Here is a 12,398-nt window from a genome sequence, read left to right as displayed (position 1 = left end):
TAGTTGCAGGATATACAGAAATCGATGCTATTACATGTCGTAACTCTCTGGAATAAAGCTGTCGGGGGCCGACTCCGTCGCCGGTGGCGCGTTGAAAACATCGTCATCGTCGTCGTCTTCGTCGTCCGACGCAGCTTGACGACGGAGACGTCGCCGCTTGGCATCGGCACGCGGCGTCGTTGCTGGCGAAGTTGACTCGACAGGGTCAGCGTCTTCGTCGTTGCTGTCATCGCGGGATCGCTTGCGGTCGGCCGTGGCGTTGGGGCTGCTGGGCGCGTTTTCAGAGGTGGGTGCCAAGAGACTGTCGTCACCGCCCTCGTCATCGTCGTCGTCGTCGTCATCATGCGATCGCTTGCGTGGGGCAGTGCCGTCGTGGCTACCAACATTGGTCGGCGCCGAGAGAAATGCGTCATCATCATCGTCGTCCTCCGAGCCGTTGAGATCCTTGTAGAAAGCTTCGGCCGTCTTTCGTACGAGGCGCGTGGGCTTGGGCGACCGCGGGGCCACGTTATCGTCGGTTGCTGACATTGCATCGCTCGCGTTATCGTCGTCGTCGTCGTCGTCGTGGGACTTTTTGTGGAGCTTGAGGTGCTTGACGCGGCGCTCGATTTGCTCGGGCGTCCGGTCGCGGTCCTGAAACATGTCTTCGTACGAGATGACTTCGTACACGGACGGCAAGTGCTTGAACTTGAAGTACATCTTGGTCAAGTACTTGTCTTCGATGACGCTCCACGTCTTGGTCTTGGCGCGAGGCTTGCGCGCCGGCTTTTCCGTCGTCGTTGGTGCCGATGAGTCCTTGGCGACCAGAATCGAGGGCGCCGCGGCCATAAAGTCAAACTCGGCTTCGCCTTCAATTTCGAGGTCGCGCGGACGAACAACGCGAACGTCGTCGTCGTCGTTGCCACCGTCGTCTTCGTCCGAGCTCAAGTCGCGCCGACCTTTGGGCGTCACGAGGTTCTCGGGCAAAAGCGACTTGTACCGGCGCTGGATCATGACGCACGTGCGAGGTGCGAACGGGTGTCGAATGAGACTCTCGACGTACAAGAGGTGGTTGGTCTCAGCGAGCGCGAAGAAATGCCGCACGGTGGTGCTATCCGAAAAGAGATGTTGAGAGCTGTCTCTGCAAAACTTGGAGCTACCGAAGAAAGTCCAAGATGTGTCGAAATTCCTTCTTGTTCTGGATCGACGGGTCTTGCAACATCGTGTTGAACGTCATGAGGCAGTGAATGTTGAAGAGCATGGGCTCCATCGTGGGATCTTCGCCCATGAGGGCCTATGCCACACAATGAGATGCATCTTGGTACGCACGAAAGGGTACCTGGAAGCCCTGAACGCGGTAGAAGAATGAAAAGACGTAATGGTTGACCTTGGCGCTGTTGGTCTTGTAGTGGCCGAGCAAGTAGACAAACATTTTGATGCTTTCGTGCGAGATCATCGAGCCAAAGTACTTGCGCGTGTCAAACTCCTCTTCCTTCCGCCGCATCTCGAGCTGCATTTGCCGGTCGCCGGCTTCTTCGTCTTCTTCTTCGTCTTCTTCATCGTCTTCTTCGGCGTCGTTGTCGTCATCGTTGTCGCCCGCCGCGGGGTCGTTGGCGTCGCCGGACTTGGCCTTCTTCTTGGTCTTCTTCTTCTTCTTTTTCCTACCGTGTACGCGTCAACACGATGGCAAATAACGTAAAAGTACGCGCACCCTGGTGCATGGCGGCGCTTCTGGAGCACCTTGAGATGCTTGCCTTCCGCGTCGATCATCTTGAGCACAAGCTACGCGATTGGCGGTGAGCAAGACACAATACATGGCAGCGTCATACGTGCGTCAGCGTCGCGACTTCGACGACGTACTCGAGCGTAAAGGCGGACGGTGACCACGACTTGATGAGCACGGGAAGCCGATCGAGAAACTCGCGTTCGTAAAAGAGCTTGTGCTGGAGCGACTGACCGATGCGTTGCAGCCGCGTGTCGGCACTCGTCACGAGCTCCGTCTACGCAAAATGGATATGAAAAAGATCATCTCCCGTCGATGGATGTTGCGTACGAGCATGGCGATCATCTCCGTGACGACCTTGACCGCGCCAATCATGGCATGGTAGTTCTTGACATCGGCATAACTCTATTCGGCAATCGAGGTGAGCGGTCCACTGACCAAAATGAAGCTTCACCTCGATCGATTGCAGCACAAAGTTGAACGAAAACATATCGAGCGTCGACAGAATCGCTTTTTGGTCGTAACTTGCGAGGAGGTTGGTCGAGTTGAGCAACGCCATCATGGCGTCCATGCCTTGCTCGCGGAAGACGCGCTCCTTGTTTTGTTCGAAAATCTCGTCTTGCTGCTTCTGGAGCGACTTGAGGTGCGGCAGCTTAAGGCGGTGGTACGCCGTGAGAAACCACACCAGGTGAAAGTACAAGAGACGGTCGTTGGGCAAAAGCTTGCCGCTGCCGCGGCGAAACTCGTTCTTGAGCGACGACGTGAGCTGTGGGTAGCACTTGCTCAAAAGCTCGTCGCAAATCGTCCGCAGCGCTTCGCTAAGGCGCCTATGTAGGGAATGCATGAGTACGCATGGCTGCGAGCAAGAGCGCCGTCGTACATGTTCAGGTCCAGCGAGGAGCCCGTGTGGCCTCCAAAGACCTCTTGGATGTCGTTCATCGCGTGCTGCTTTTGGCGCCGACCCCGCAACCCCTTCTTCTGGGCCTAATTGTTCGTGTTATGAGCGGCGAGGTAGAGAGAGGACTTGTAAATGCCTGGGGGATGACATCGTCGCCCGTCTTGCTAAAGTCCGTCAAAATGGTGCGCCGACCGGTCTTGCCCTGGAGCACGAGCATGCCGCCAAAGTTCGAGTGGCGCTGGTTCTTGGCACCGCGATGCTGGCTCTCGGTCTTGAGCTGCCCCAGAAGCGAAACTTGCTGCTGCACTGGCGGCGGCGCAATCAGCGGAGGCGCCTCTTCAACCTGCGGCGTGGACGATGGGAGCTGAATCGTAGCGACGAGCTGCTTGGGGGTCGTCGTTTGCAGGACGAGGTCGAACATTTCCATGATGAGCAGGTTCCACTCGCGGTTCTCGGCCGACTCGATGTCCTACAGCAGCAGCCAGTTGGTGACGGGAATCGCCATTGAAGCCACGTACTTGGGCAAAGAGAAGGAGCATGTCAAAGACGTTTTCCTCGTACAGCACGACGATCAAGTCTTCTTGGAGACGAGCCAAGTGGTTGGTCGCGGCCGTCACATGGCGCAAGCTCTCGTTTGGGATCGCAAGCAAGTTGCGGAAGAGCGTCAGGACGAGCTCCATGTTGAGGTAGTCCTATCCCCTGAGCATGAGCATTCCGTGCGAGATGAGGACGCACGCACCTGGGACGTGCGGGCCGACCCTTCCCGCGAGAGCGGTTCAACGAGAATGGACATGAGGAGCTGCACGACGCCGTGCTTCAAGAACGCACGCTTGTAGCCGCGGAGGTACTTGAGCTGCAGCGCAATGTTGTCCGACTCGTTCGCGGGCTTCATCGTGAGCATGACGAGCACCTTGAGGATCGAAAAGACGAGCGACCTACGTGGGCGGCTACGAGCCTGTACCTTCTTCATATGTGGACGTACCAGTCGCTCTGATGGTTGATGAGGAGCGGAATGAGCTTCTTCTGGAGGATCTGCCACCGGCCAAGCGTCTTGGAGACGAGCCGATGAATCGCATGGTCGCGCCGGATCGCGCGCTGGAGATCGTGGATCCACTCCTCACAGTCTTCGCCCCGCGTAAAGTTGGACTCGCCGTCTTCAGCTTCGGTGAGCACGCCGAGGTTCGAGCACACGAGGAGGAGCTCGTTGAGCATCGCGGGGTCCAGCGTCCGTTTCACGACGGCCTCGTTGCCGTCCTCGTCGACGAGCGCTTCTTCTTCGTTCTCCGAGACGTCGAGAGCCTCGAGGCTGCGCGCGCGCTCGCGGTGGATCTCGTCGAAGGCCCCGTCGTCCTCGTCGTCCTCGAGCTCGAGGAGCGCGTCGTCCTTCCGCGCCAGCGATGTCATCTTGCCTGGTAAATGCGAGCGAATATGCGCTCGCGCCAAAGCCCGTGCTGATTATCAACCAATCCCGGACGACCAAAACGCTTTTTTATCCAATCCGACGTCACGCACTCGCCGACAATCAAAAGGCTTTTAACGGCCCACAACAACATACAAAAACAATGTTTTTGAATAGCCAAAATTCCACCGCCCCGTTTTCGCGGGAAACCTGAGGCCAAAACTAAAACTGCACCTCAGGAGGACAAATGCATCCAACGTCCAAGCACCCTCATGCTCGAGACCGACCCATATATTTACATACGCATCATGAGCTCCTCTTCCCAATTTCTGTCCGTGTCATCCATCTCAAGGTCAAAAGTGCAATGTCAGGTGCTCGTACAGCATCGCCCAAGACGCTGCGACAAGACGTGCTGCACCATGGACGTTCCTACTCGTAGCTCCTTCTTCGATGCTCAGTCAACGCCAAGCGAATTGGTGGCATTCCCTTGGTCAACGCCTGCGTTCGTTGTTCGAAATGTCAAGATCTTCCCGCGTTGAAATATCGAAGGTTCGAGCGTCTTGGCCAACTCCGGTTCATTTTCGCATTGCACTCGAGGACGCCGAAGCATGCAGATCTTGCGTGCGCTTGGGCTCTTGCTAACGGCAGTGGCGGCCATCGACCCGATTGTCATCAAGGGCCAGCGCATGTTCAAGTACTCGACGGGCAAAGCGTTCCAGGTCAAGGGCGTCGACTACTACCCGCGGCCCAACGCCGGTATCCTCGACATCAACAACCACGACTTCTTCACGGACGAGAACGAAGCGATTTGGACGCCGCACCTCAAAGAGTTTGCCGAGCTCGGCGTGAACGCGATCCGCTTCTACGCCGTCGATCCGTCCCAGAGCCACGACAAGATCATGTGCGCGCTCCAAGCCATTGGCGTCTACGTGCTCGTGGACCTTGCGGCGAGGTATCGAGCCTCGGAAATCTCTCTCTTATCGAGTGGTTAGCTGCGAGGGCTGTGCGATCACAAAGGATGCGTACCCGACATGCTACCCCGCTTCACTCAAGACGCGCGGCCAGCAGATCATCGTCGCCTTCTCGAAATACAACAACGTCATTGTACGCTCGTAGCAGGCGGTATACTCTACTGACGAGGTTTGGGGCGTAGGGTTTTAGCGCGGGCAACGAGGTCAACCACATCGTACCCAGCGCCAAGACGAACGCGCCGTGCCAGAAGAAGTTCATTCGGGACATGCGCGCATTTATCCGCTCGTGCAACAGCAAGATGCGCCCGATTCCTGTCGGTGTCGTCCTCGCCGATTCGGAGCGCAGCGCCAACGCGCTCTACTACAACTGCCGCACGGACACCACGGACTCGCTCGAGAATGCCGAGTGTACGGAATATCCCCATTCAGCTCAAACCAGCGGCGACAACCTGCTTATTAGGGTATGGCCTCAACGCGTACGTGCAGTGCGACCCGGCCGCGACCAGCACCGTCGTGGGTCCCGGGTACCAAATGCTTCTGGACGACTTTACGTCATACAAGATGTCGGTGCCCGTCATGCTCACCGAGTTTGGCTGCCTCAATGTCGGCTTCCCGAAAATCGACAGCTACGCGGCGCAGCGCACGTGGGTGGACGCGGCGTGGCTGCTCTCGTCGACCTTCAACAGCATCTTCACTGGCGGCTTTGCGTTTGAATTTTCAACCGAGAATGCCAACTCCAAGGCCGACGCCCCGTACCCGTTCACGTCGTTTGGTGGCCAAAACTATGGGCTCGGGTACTTCTCGCCCGAGACGTGCGACCACCGCGCGACGCCGTGCGTCTTTAACCACATGCCCAACTACAACCTTCTCGCGACCGCGTACAATGCGTCAAACGAGGTGGCGACGATGCCATCGTCGACCGAGTACACGGGGTACCGCACGACACCGCCGACGTGTCCGTCGAGCTTTGCGACCCTCGCGAGCGTCACGTGGGCCGCCGACGCGGTCACCGACATGCTCTGCCCAGACTTGACGCAAACGCCGCTGTGCCCTGGCGACACGATGATCAACGGCAACGGCGACGTGATTGCACCGAAATCGGGCATGACGCCTGCGCCGTCAGGTGGCAACACGCCGTCGGGCGGCCAAACGCCGTCGTCAGCGACACCGAGCCCACCGGGTGTCACGACATCAACGCCGGGGGGCCGAGCGACGCAAGGCAACAACGCGGGTGGTCTCTCGATCGTGATGCCACTCGCGCTGGCGGTCGCGACCCTCTTCGCGTAATGCATGCCATGCCAATATCATACATATGAATTCTTCTTCCGTGGGCCATTGTACCCAGAGGCATATGCGATAGCTCCTTCTGCGCCGGCGTTGGCCAGTGGCCGCAGAATGAAGAAGCCATCATGTACTCGACTTCAAGCTCCCATCCTAGCAAGGTTGGCAGGTTCGTCTTGGCGCTGCCTCACGGCCCGACGCTTTGCCGTATATAATCTTTAACTCAACGCTGTATCTCTCAGTACCGCGGACGACGGCGAATCTACCGCCGGGGGCTCTCCATCTACGACTGATGCACCCGAGATGTCATGCGCGCTGCTGAAAAGGGATGCCACGCTGCCACGTATCGGGATATTAACGCTTCACAATCTATGCTCGTATGAAGCTGTTTTTACAAGGGCAATCAACGCCTTAAAGTCATTTCGGGGTCAGTGGCTTTTTGGAAACAGCGACGCCGAGCGTGGTTGCCAGCACGACGCCTCCGAGAGTACAAGAACACTACGCTCCGTACGCCTTTGTCAAGACGCAGCGTCGCAGGTCACGCTTCTCCAGCGTGCAATACAAACACCAAGTACACGCAGCGAGGCGGTGACTCGAACGCCTTTACAGCCCTCGGCGGCGCGAGTGATCTCGATGCCTCAAAAACGAATTCGCGTGTCCCTCTACGACCCGCTCTACCACCAGAAGCGCGCTGCAAAGCTCGCCGATGCCAAGTTGGCGGCCCAAGATGCTCTCCTGCGAAAGCCAAGCCCGACGGCGGTCACGAGGTTCGTGTGCCACCGCGTTCGGGCGCAGCAAGACCCCGACGGTTGTCCGCCAGCGTGCGACAACAACTGTCTCGGCGACTGTGCGATCGGTCGCGCAGTCAAGCGTGCGACCGATGATTCGGTCGACACCAACGCCCGCCGCGACGGCAGGGCAACCACTGACGGCAAGCAGCCGCACCTCGACCACCGCCGCGCAGCGTCGCACACCGGTGACGAGCGTCGCGACTGCTCCGTCAAGTGCCACCACGGATGCCACGCCTGTTAGCGCGGCATCGACGACCACGACTGAGGCGATCCTCGGTCAGCTGCGTTCGGAAGTTGCAACTCTCCGAGCGCAGGTCGTTGACCTCCAAGCCAGCCTCGACGCGTCGATGGACACGGCCACGATTCGCCTTCGAGCTGCGAGACGCCGGCCGAAGCCGCTTGATGCGCCTCTTTCAGGCTGGCTTCCAGTCGCTGGACGTCGGCGTCATGCTGCGACTGGGCTGCAGCGCGGTTGGAGGCACCGGTCGCAGCCGCATGCTCCGAAACTTCAAGTGACTCCTCGAGATGCGCAACGACATCCCGCGAGGCTCGAAGCTGCTCCAGACCAAGCTCGAAGATGCACAAGAAGCGGCTTCGGCCGGTGCCTCTGAGCTTGTTGTCGCACGGTCGGATCTCGCTGCAGCCCAGTCGCAGCATGACGCCGACGTCCAGCGAGTGGAAGCCAGCCTGGAAGAGGCGCATCAAGCGGCTTTGGCCGGCGCCTCGCAGCTCGAAGGCGACATTCTGCTGACTTTGACGACGACATTGAGGTGATTCTCGGTGACCCACCGGCACCGCCAGACCTGGTCGCGGCCGCGGAGCTCGAAGCAGAACGCAAGGCTTACGAGGCGCTCGAAGCGCAAGCCGACGACGCAGCCACTCGCGCCGCATCGAACGAGCTGCGCCTCGAGAACAAGATCTTGAAGCTCATGACGAATATCAACGATCTCTCGGCTGGCGTCAACGCGCTCTCGTCCGACAAGTCAGAGCTCGCAGAGGCCAAAACAAAGCTCCAGGAAGAGACGGCGGGCCTCCTGGCGCGCGTAGCCGCCTTGGAAACAGCGCTACAGACGCAGGAGACCAACGCCATGACCGACATGACGGCGCTCGAGACGCGGGCGGTCACGGCCTAAGCCGCCCTAGAAGCCAACGCGACGACGATCCGGGAGCTGCAAACCACTATCGAAGGACTCTCGAAGAGCGCACTCTTCAAGCGTACTCAGGAGCTTTCGAAACAAATCCGGGACCTTGAGGCGCAGCTGCACCGACTTGGGTACTAGCGGTTACCTCAAACTCTGTCAACATTGCATATTTCATTCATATCGTTGACGTGTCTCATAGCCCAGGGACATGCTTTGTGAGGCAGAGCATCGGCGACCTCGATCTCGATCGAGATCGTCACGGCGTCGCGTCAAACGTGTGATAGAACCGAAAATATTTGGTCGCTACCGTCGCCAAAGGTCCCAAGACAGCTGACAATGCGCTCCATTTGTACGAGATCTATCGCAGGCGTCGAGCTCGCTGCCAGAACGCATATGGTCCCACCACCGTCGCTCGCCCACGTGCTGCTCTCGACTGAGCACCGGGACGAGCTCCTCCACGTCGCCCGACCCAGCGCATCATTCGTGGGTCGGCCAGAGCACGGCTGTTGAGACACTCGATTGAGCTGATACATTGATGTATTGACATTGTTCTAGAATGTTTTCATGCGCACGTGAAAGCGAGAATAGACGACGAGGAGCGCGGCGATGCTGAGGACGCCGCCAAGCAAGATTGGGAGACCGTACTGCAGGCGCGAGTGCAGCAGAGCCGACGAGAGCGCAAAGTTGAGCAGTTGGCCGAGACAATTGGCCGAGTTGAACGCACCGGCATACAGGCCGAGGCCGTCCTGCTCGCCGTACCCAATCACGTGCATGATGACGGGGATTTGCAGCGCAAAGATCGTGCCTTGGGTGACAGCGCAGAGCACGACGATCGTCACGTCGAGCGCGACAACCTTGGAAAAGGCAAGGACCACGAGAAGCGTTTGCGGTACAGTTGACGCGAGGAGGAGCCGCCGGACGCCAAACCAGCGCACGAGGTACGGCAGGCAGAAAAAATAGAGCAGCGACGCAGCGTTGAAGAGTGTGTCGGTGGACCCGCCGGCAATGTTGACGCCGTCTCTGTACTGGATCTGCGCAGCTGTGCAGTTGGTGCCGCAGCTGTCGGCGCCGCGCGCATCGCCGTCGTAGACGTGCAAGCCAAAGTATTGGCCTTTCGCACCATTGTACGCAATGTAGCCGTACGAGAGCAGGAGGAGCACGAACGAGTAGACGGCGAGCGGCTGTGGCAGCATCCGCACGCCCGTGTACACACCGAGGGATGCGTGGTGGAGCCGACCGAGAAGCGATGTGGTCGACGTCGTTACCACCGGCATCTCCTGGGCAAAGAGAAGCACCGGAACGCACGTTAGAAGGAGGACGCCCATGAGCATGCCAAAGAAGCCCGAGAGCGACTCTTGCGCAGCACCAAAGAGCCAAATGTACCCAGACACGCAGAGACTCCCAAGCGTCGAGTAGACGGATCCGACGGCGGCACCCGTGACCTGGCGCCCGCCGGCAAAGTCTGCAATGATCAAGTTGGCAGTCGTCTGCAGTACATTGACACTCACGTCCATCCAGAGGTAGCAAGCCACGAGGATCGTCGCCGTGACGACTTGGTTGGAACTGCTGTCGCCGCACGCTGTCCCGATTGCATAGCTGTTGGACATGAGGCACCAGCACAAGAGCGTCGCGAGGACCGATCCAAAGATGAACGGACGGCGTCGACCATACGCGCTAGCGCACTGATCGCTGAGGACACCGGCGGCGGGTGCCACGAGCAGTCCTGTGATCGGCCCAATCACTTGGATGAGCTGCACCTTCCACGGTGCGACAAAGATCGTTTGAAGCTGTGGCCCAAACGCTGCCCACTGAGCGGACCAGGCCATGCTGACGGCCATCTTGGGCGCACAGAGTACGAGCATGAACGCCAGCGAGCACCCCGGCAGCATGAGAGGCTCGTCGCGGCGGCGCTTGCACGGCGAGAGACCCGAGTCTGAGTACAGAAAAGGCTGCTTGGGGCTCTTGGAGCACTGTGACAACGACGACTCCGAGTACAAGAAGAGAGCGTCCATATCGACGGACCGCGTCGACATCTCGATGAGCTCAATGCCGCGGACGACGGGACTTGCGGCGCGAGTTGTGCTGTCCGAGCATTCGATGTCCAAGGTCAAGCAGGCGCAGACATTCTTCCACGGCGTACCGCAGCGGCGACACGTTAGCTCTTGCGTCGCAGCATTCACGTAGGCAAACTCCATCATAGCGCCGAGCTCGAATGAAGCAAGAGTGAGAACGTGGCACGTCCGAGGACGCTTCTTCCATAATCTGAGCTTGAAACTTCGCGCTAAAAATGGCCTTTCTCGCACAACACGCAACGAGGCATATGCCACGTTGAAGGACAAACCTGGCCTGTCGTTGGAGCGACCTCAGCGTCCTGCGATGTACCAGCATCGCGCGTGGAACTCGGTGCGACAAAAGGGCAGCCCAACGAGCTAGGCCAAGGGTGAATCAACTCTAGGGCAGGAGCGATGCCGATTTTATACTGGAATAATGCCACATTTAATCGATCACGTGGCGCATCAGATCTATAAAGTGATGGCAGACGCGGGCGCGGACGAGGTGCCACGCGGCATGGGGCGGCGACCGAAGCTCTTGGCCATGCTCCTGGGCTTCTGGACGGTTGTGCTATTGGCAATCGAAGATGCTAAGTGAGACTGAGTAGGTGGCCGCTGTCTGCCGCATGTGGTACATGGTGGGCTTCTTTGACGTTGACGCGGAGCTCGTGCCGGCGAAGGAGTATGCAATGACCGAGGACTCGATGGCGTTCATCGTGTACAGCTCCATGTGGGAAGAGTCGCGCTTTGCGGAGCGCATCACGGCGATCCGCGAGACGTGGGCAACGACGATCCCGCACCTCTACTGCGTGCAGACCAAGACGCCCGAGTTCCGGTTGCCAGCCGTGACCGAGGCAAGGACCAAGACGTCACCTGGCTTTACGCTGCTCGTGCCCCCGGCGAGTCAAGCGTCGACGCCGGCCATGTACGCGATCACAAAGGTCTTTACCGACGCGCCACACCACCAGTGGTTCTACCTCGCGGCCGACTCGTCTTACGTCATTCCATCCAACCTTGTGCATTTGGTACAGGGCCTCGACGCGAACGAGCCGTACTTTCTCGGGCACCCGCTCGTGCTGCCGACGTCTGGGCCCTATTCGTGGCCCAAGCTGAACCACTTGACCTTCAACTCGATGGCTGGGCTCCTCCTCAGTCGCGGCGCCGTCAACGAGTACATGGCGGCGGTCGCCAACGGCTGCCATGCGCGCTGCGTCGCGTGCGGCGAGGATCTCAAGATCGCGTTTTGCCTCCGCGAACGCAACGTGTTGGCGCTCAACACCAAGGAGCCGGGCTCCGGTCGCGACGTCCTCCACATCTTTTCGCCTGGCAGCCTCGTCAACAACCCGCGCGTCAACGGCACGTACGACTACACGCCGGCCAACTGCGACTGGTTCCAGCTCTACTCGATTTGGCCGATTCACATGTCGCTCGACTGCTGCGGCACGTACTCGGCGCTCTTCCACTACATCAACGCGGCCGAGATCCGAGCCATCCACGCGTTGCTCTACGACGTCGGCCCACACGTACCCAAGGTCGACGACAGTGTCACGGACGTCGACCTCCTTCGGCTCATCAAAGTCCACGCCAAGCAGGTTTACGCCGACTTTCCGAGCTATACGCACCCGAGCTATCGCCGCGTCCGCCATCTCCTCTTGCGCCAGCTTCAAATTGCGCACGTCGCCACATGGGACAGTCCGGTCGTGAAGCAAGTACGCGCCATTTTGGACGACGAGCGTGCGCACGCGGGCCAGACAGGCGTCGTCACGTAGTAACGCTGCACGGTCTTGGCACCGAGCGATAGCCATGGCAACTACGTGGCAGTCGAGCAATGAACCTATTTGCGGTGTGTCTTGGTGTCGGAGGTGGCGCGGCTGTACACGGTACGACAAATTTGTCGCCCATAAGTCACACGATCTCGCCCAAGTGCTGCGACTGGCGCGCTGCGATCGCCACGCGATGCCATTGGCCGCTGCAGGGGCTTCCATCGCTGCTTGTGTCCAGGCGCCGCAGTGAAGGAGTGGCGCAGCCTTTTTCACCGTGCGTTTCGATTGGTGGATATCCATTTCTAATACAGACCTATCAGCGCGCACGAGATTTTCACGTTTCCCACATCACGTTCGATATTGCGTGTAATGCTCTGGCTCATCCTCGTGGTGTGTGTAT

The 12,398-nt window shown here is 59.0% G+C and overlaps 5 protein-coding genes across 5 annotated transcripts; 3 read left to right on the top strand and 2 right to left on the bottom strand.

Moving 5' to 3' along the window:
- Nucleotides 1-3: 3 nt before the first annotated feature.
- SDRG_01369 (hypothetical protein) lies at nt 4-4,070 on the bottom strand. Its single transcript, XM_008606890.1, has 12 exons — nt 3,583-4,070; nt 3,340-3,535; nt 3,119-3,292; nt 2,737-3,069; nt 2,583-2,686; nt 2,157-2,529; nt 2,033-2,107; nt 1,809-1,979; nt 1,691-1,761; nt 1,319-1,640; nt 1,140-1,273; nt 4-1,090 (listed from the first exon to the last, which is right to left on the bottom strand). The coding sequence occupies exons 1-12, from the start codon at nt 4,002-4,004 to the stop codon at nt 31-33; spliced, it is 3,435 nt and encodes a 1,144-aa protein (XP_008605112.1). The 5' UTR covers nt 4,005-4,070; the 3' UTR covers nt 4-30.
- A 520-nt stretch (nt 4,071-4,590) lies between these two features.
- On the top strand, nt 4,591-6,293 carry SDRG_01368 (hypothetical protein). The gene is made up of 4 exons (XM_008606889.1): nt 4,591-4,951; nt 4,992-5,103; nt 5,153-5,378; nt 5,431-6,293. The coding sequence occupies exons 1-4, from the start codon at nt 4,608-4,610 to the stop codon at nt 6,255-6,257; spliced, it is 1,509 nt and encodes a 502-aa protein (XP_008605111.1). The 5' UTR covers nt 4,591-4,607; the 3' UTR covers nt 6,258-6,293.
- A 556-nt stretch (nt 6,294-6,849) lies between these two features.
- SDRG_01367 (hypothetical protein) lies at nt 6,850-8,175 on the top strand (the record flags this gene model as incomplete). The annotated part of the gene is made up of 5 exons (XM_008606888.1): nt 6,850-7,255; nt 7,284-7,385; nt 7,438-7,513; nt 7,568-7,668; nt 7,749-8,175. Exons 1-5 carry the CDS (start codon nt 6,885-6,887, stop codon nt 8,173-8,175), a joined length of 1,077 nt encoding a protein of 358 aa, XP_008605110.1. The 5' UTR covers nt 6,850-6,884.
- Nucleotides 8,176-8,703: 528 nt separating this feature from the next.
- SDRG_01366 (hypothetical protein) lies at nt 8,704-10,455 on the bottom strand. The gene has a single exon (XM_008606887.1). It carries the CDS (start codon nt 10,380-10,382, stop codon nt 8,736-8,738), a length of 1,647 nt encoding a protein of 548 aa, XP_008605109.1. The 5' UTR covers nt 10,383-10,455; the 3' UTR covers nt 8,704-8,735.
- Nucleotides 10,456-10,691: 236 nt separating this feature from the next.
- SDRG_01365 (hypothetical protein) lies at nt 10,692-12,324 on the top strand. The gene is made up of 2 exons (XM_008606886.1): nt 10,692-10,800; nt 10,844-12,324. Exons 1-2 carry the CDS (start codon nt 10,717-10,719, stop codon nt 12,002-12,004), a joined length of 1,245 nt encoding a protein of 414 aa, XP_008605108.1. The 5' UTR covers nt 10,692-10,716; the 3' UTR covers nt 12,005-12,324.
- The last annotated feature ends 74 nt before the right edge of the window (nt 12,325-12,398 follow it).

Source organism: Saprolegnia diclina (genome assembly GCF_000281045.1).
Source record: "Saprolegnia diclina VS20 unplaced genomic scaffold supercont1.3, whole genome shotgun sequence".
Lineage (NCBI taxonomy): Eukaryota > Oomycota > Saprolegniomycetes > Saprolegniales > Saprolegniaceae > Saprolegnia > Saprolegnia diclina.
This window is presented reverse-complemented; position numbering and strand designations above follow the sequence as displayed.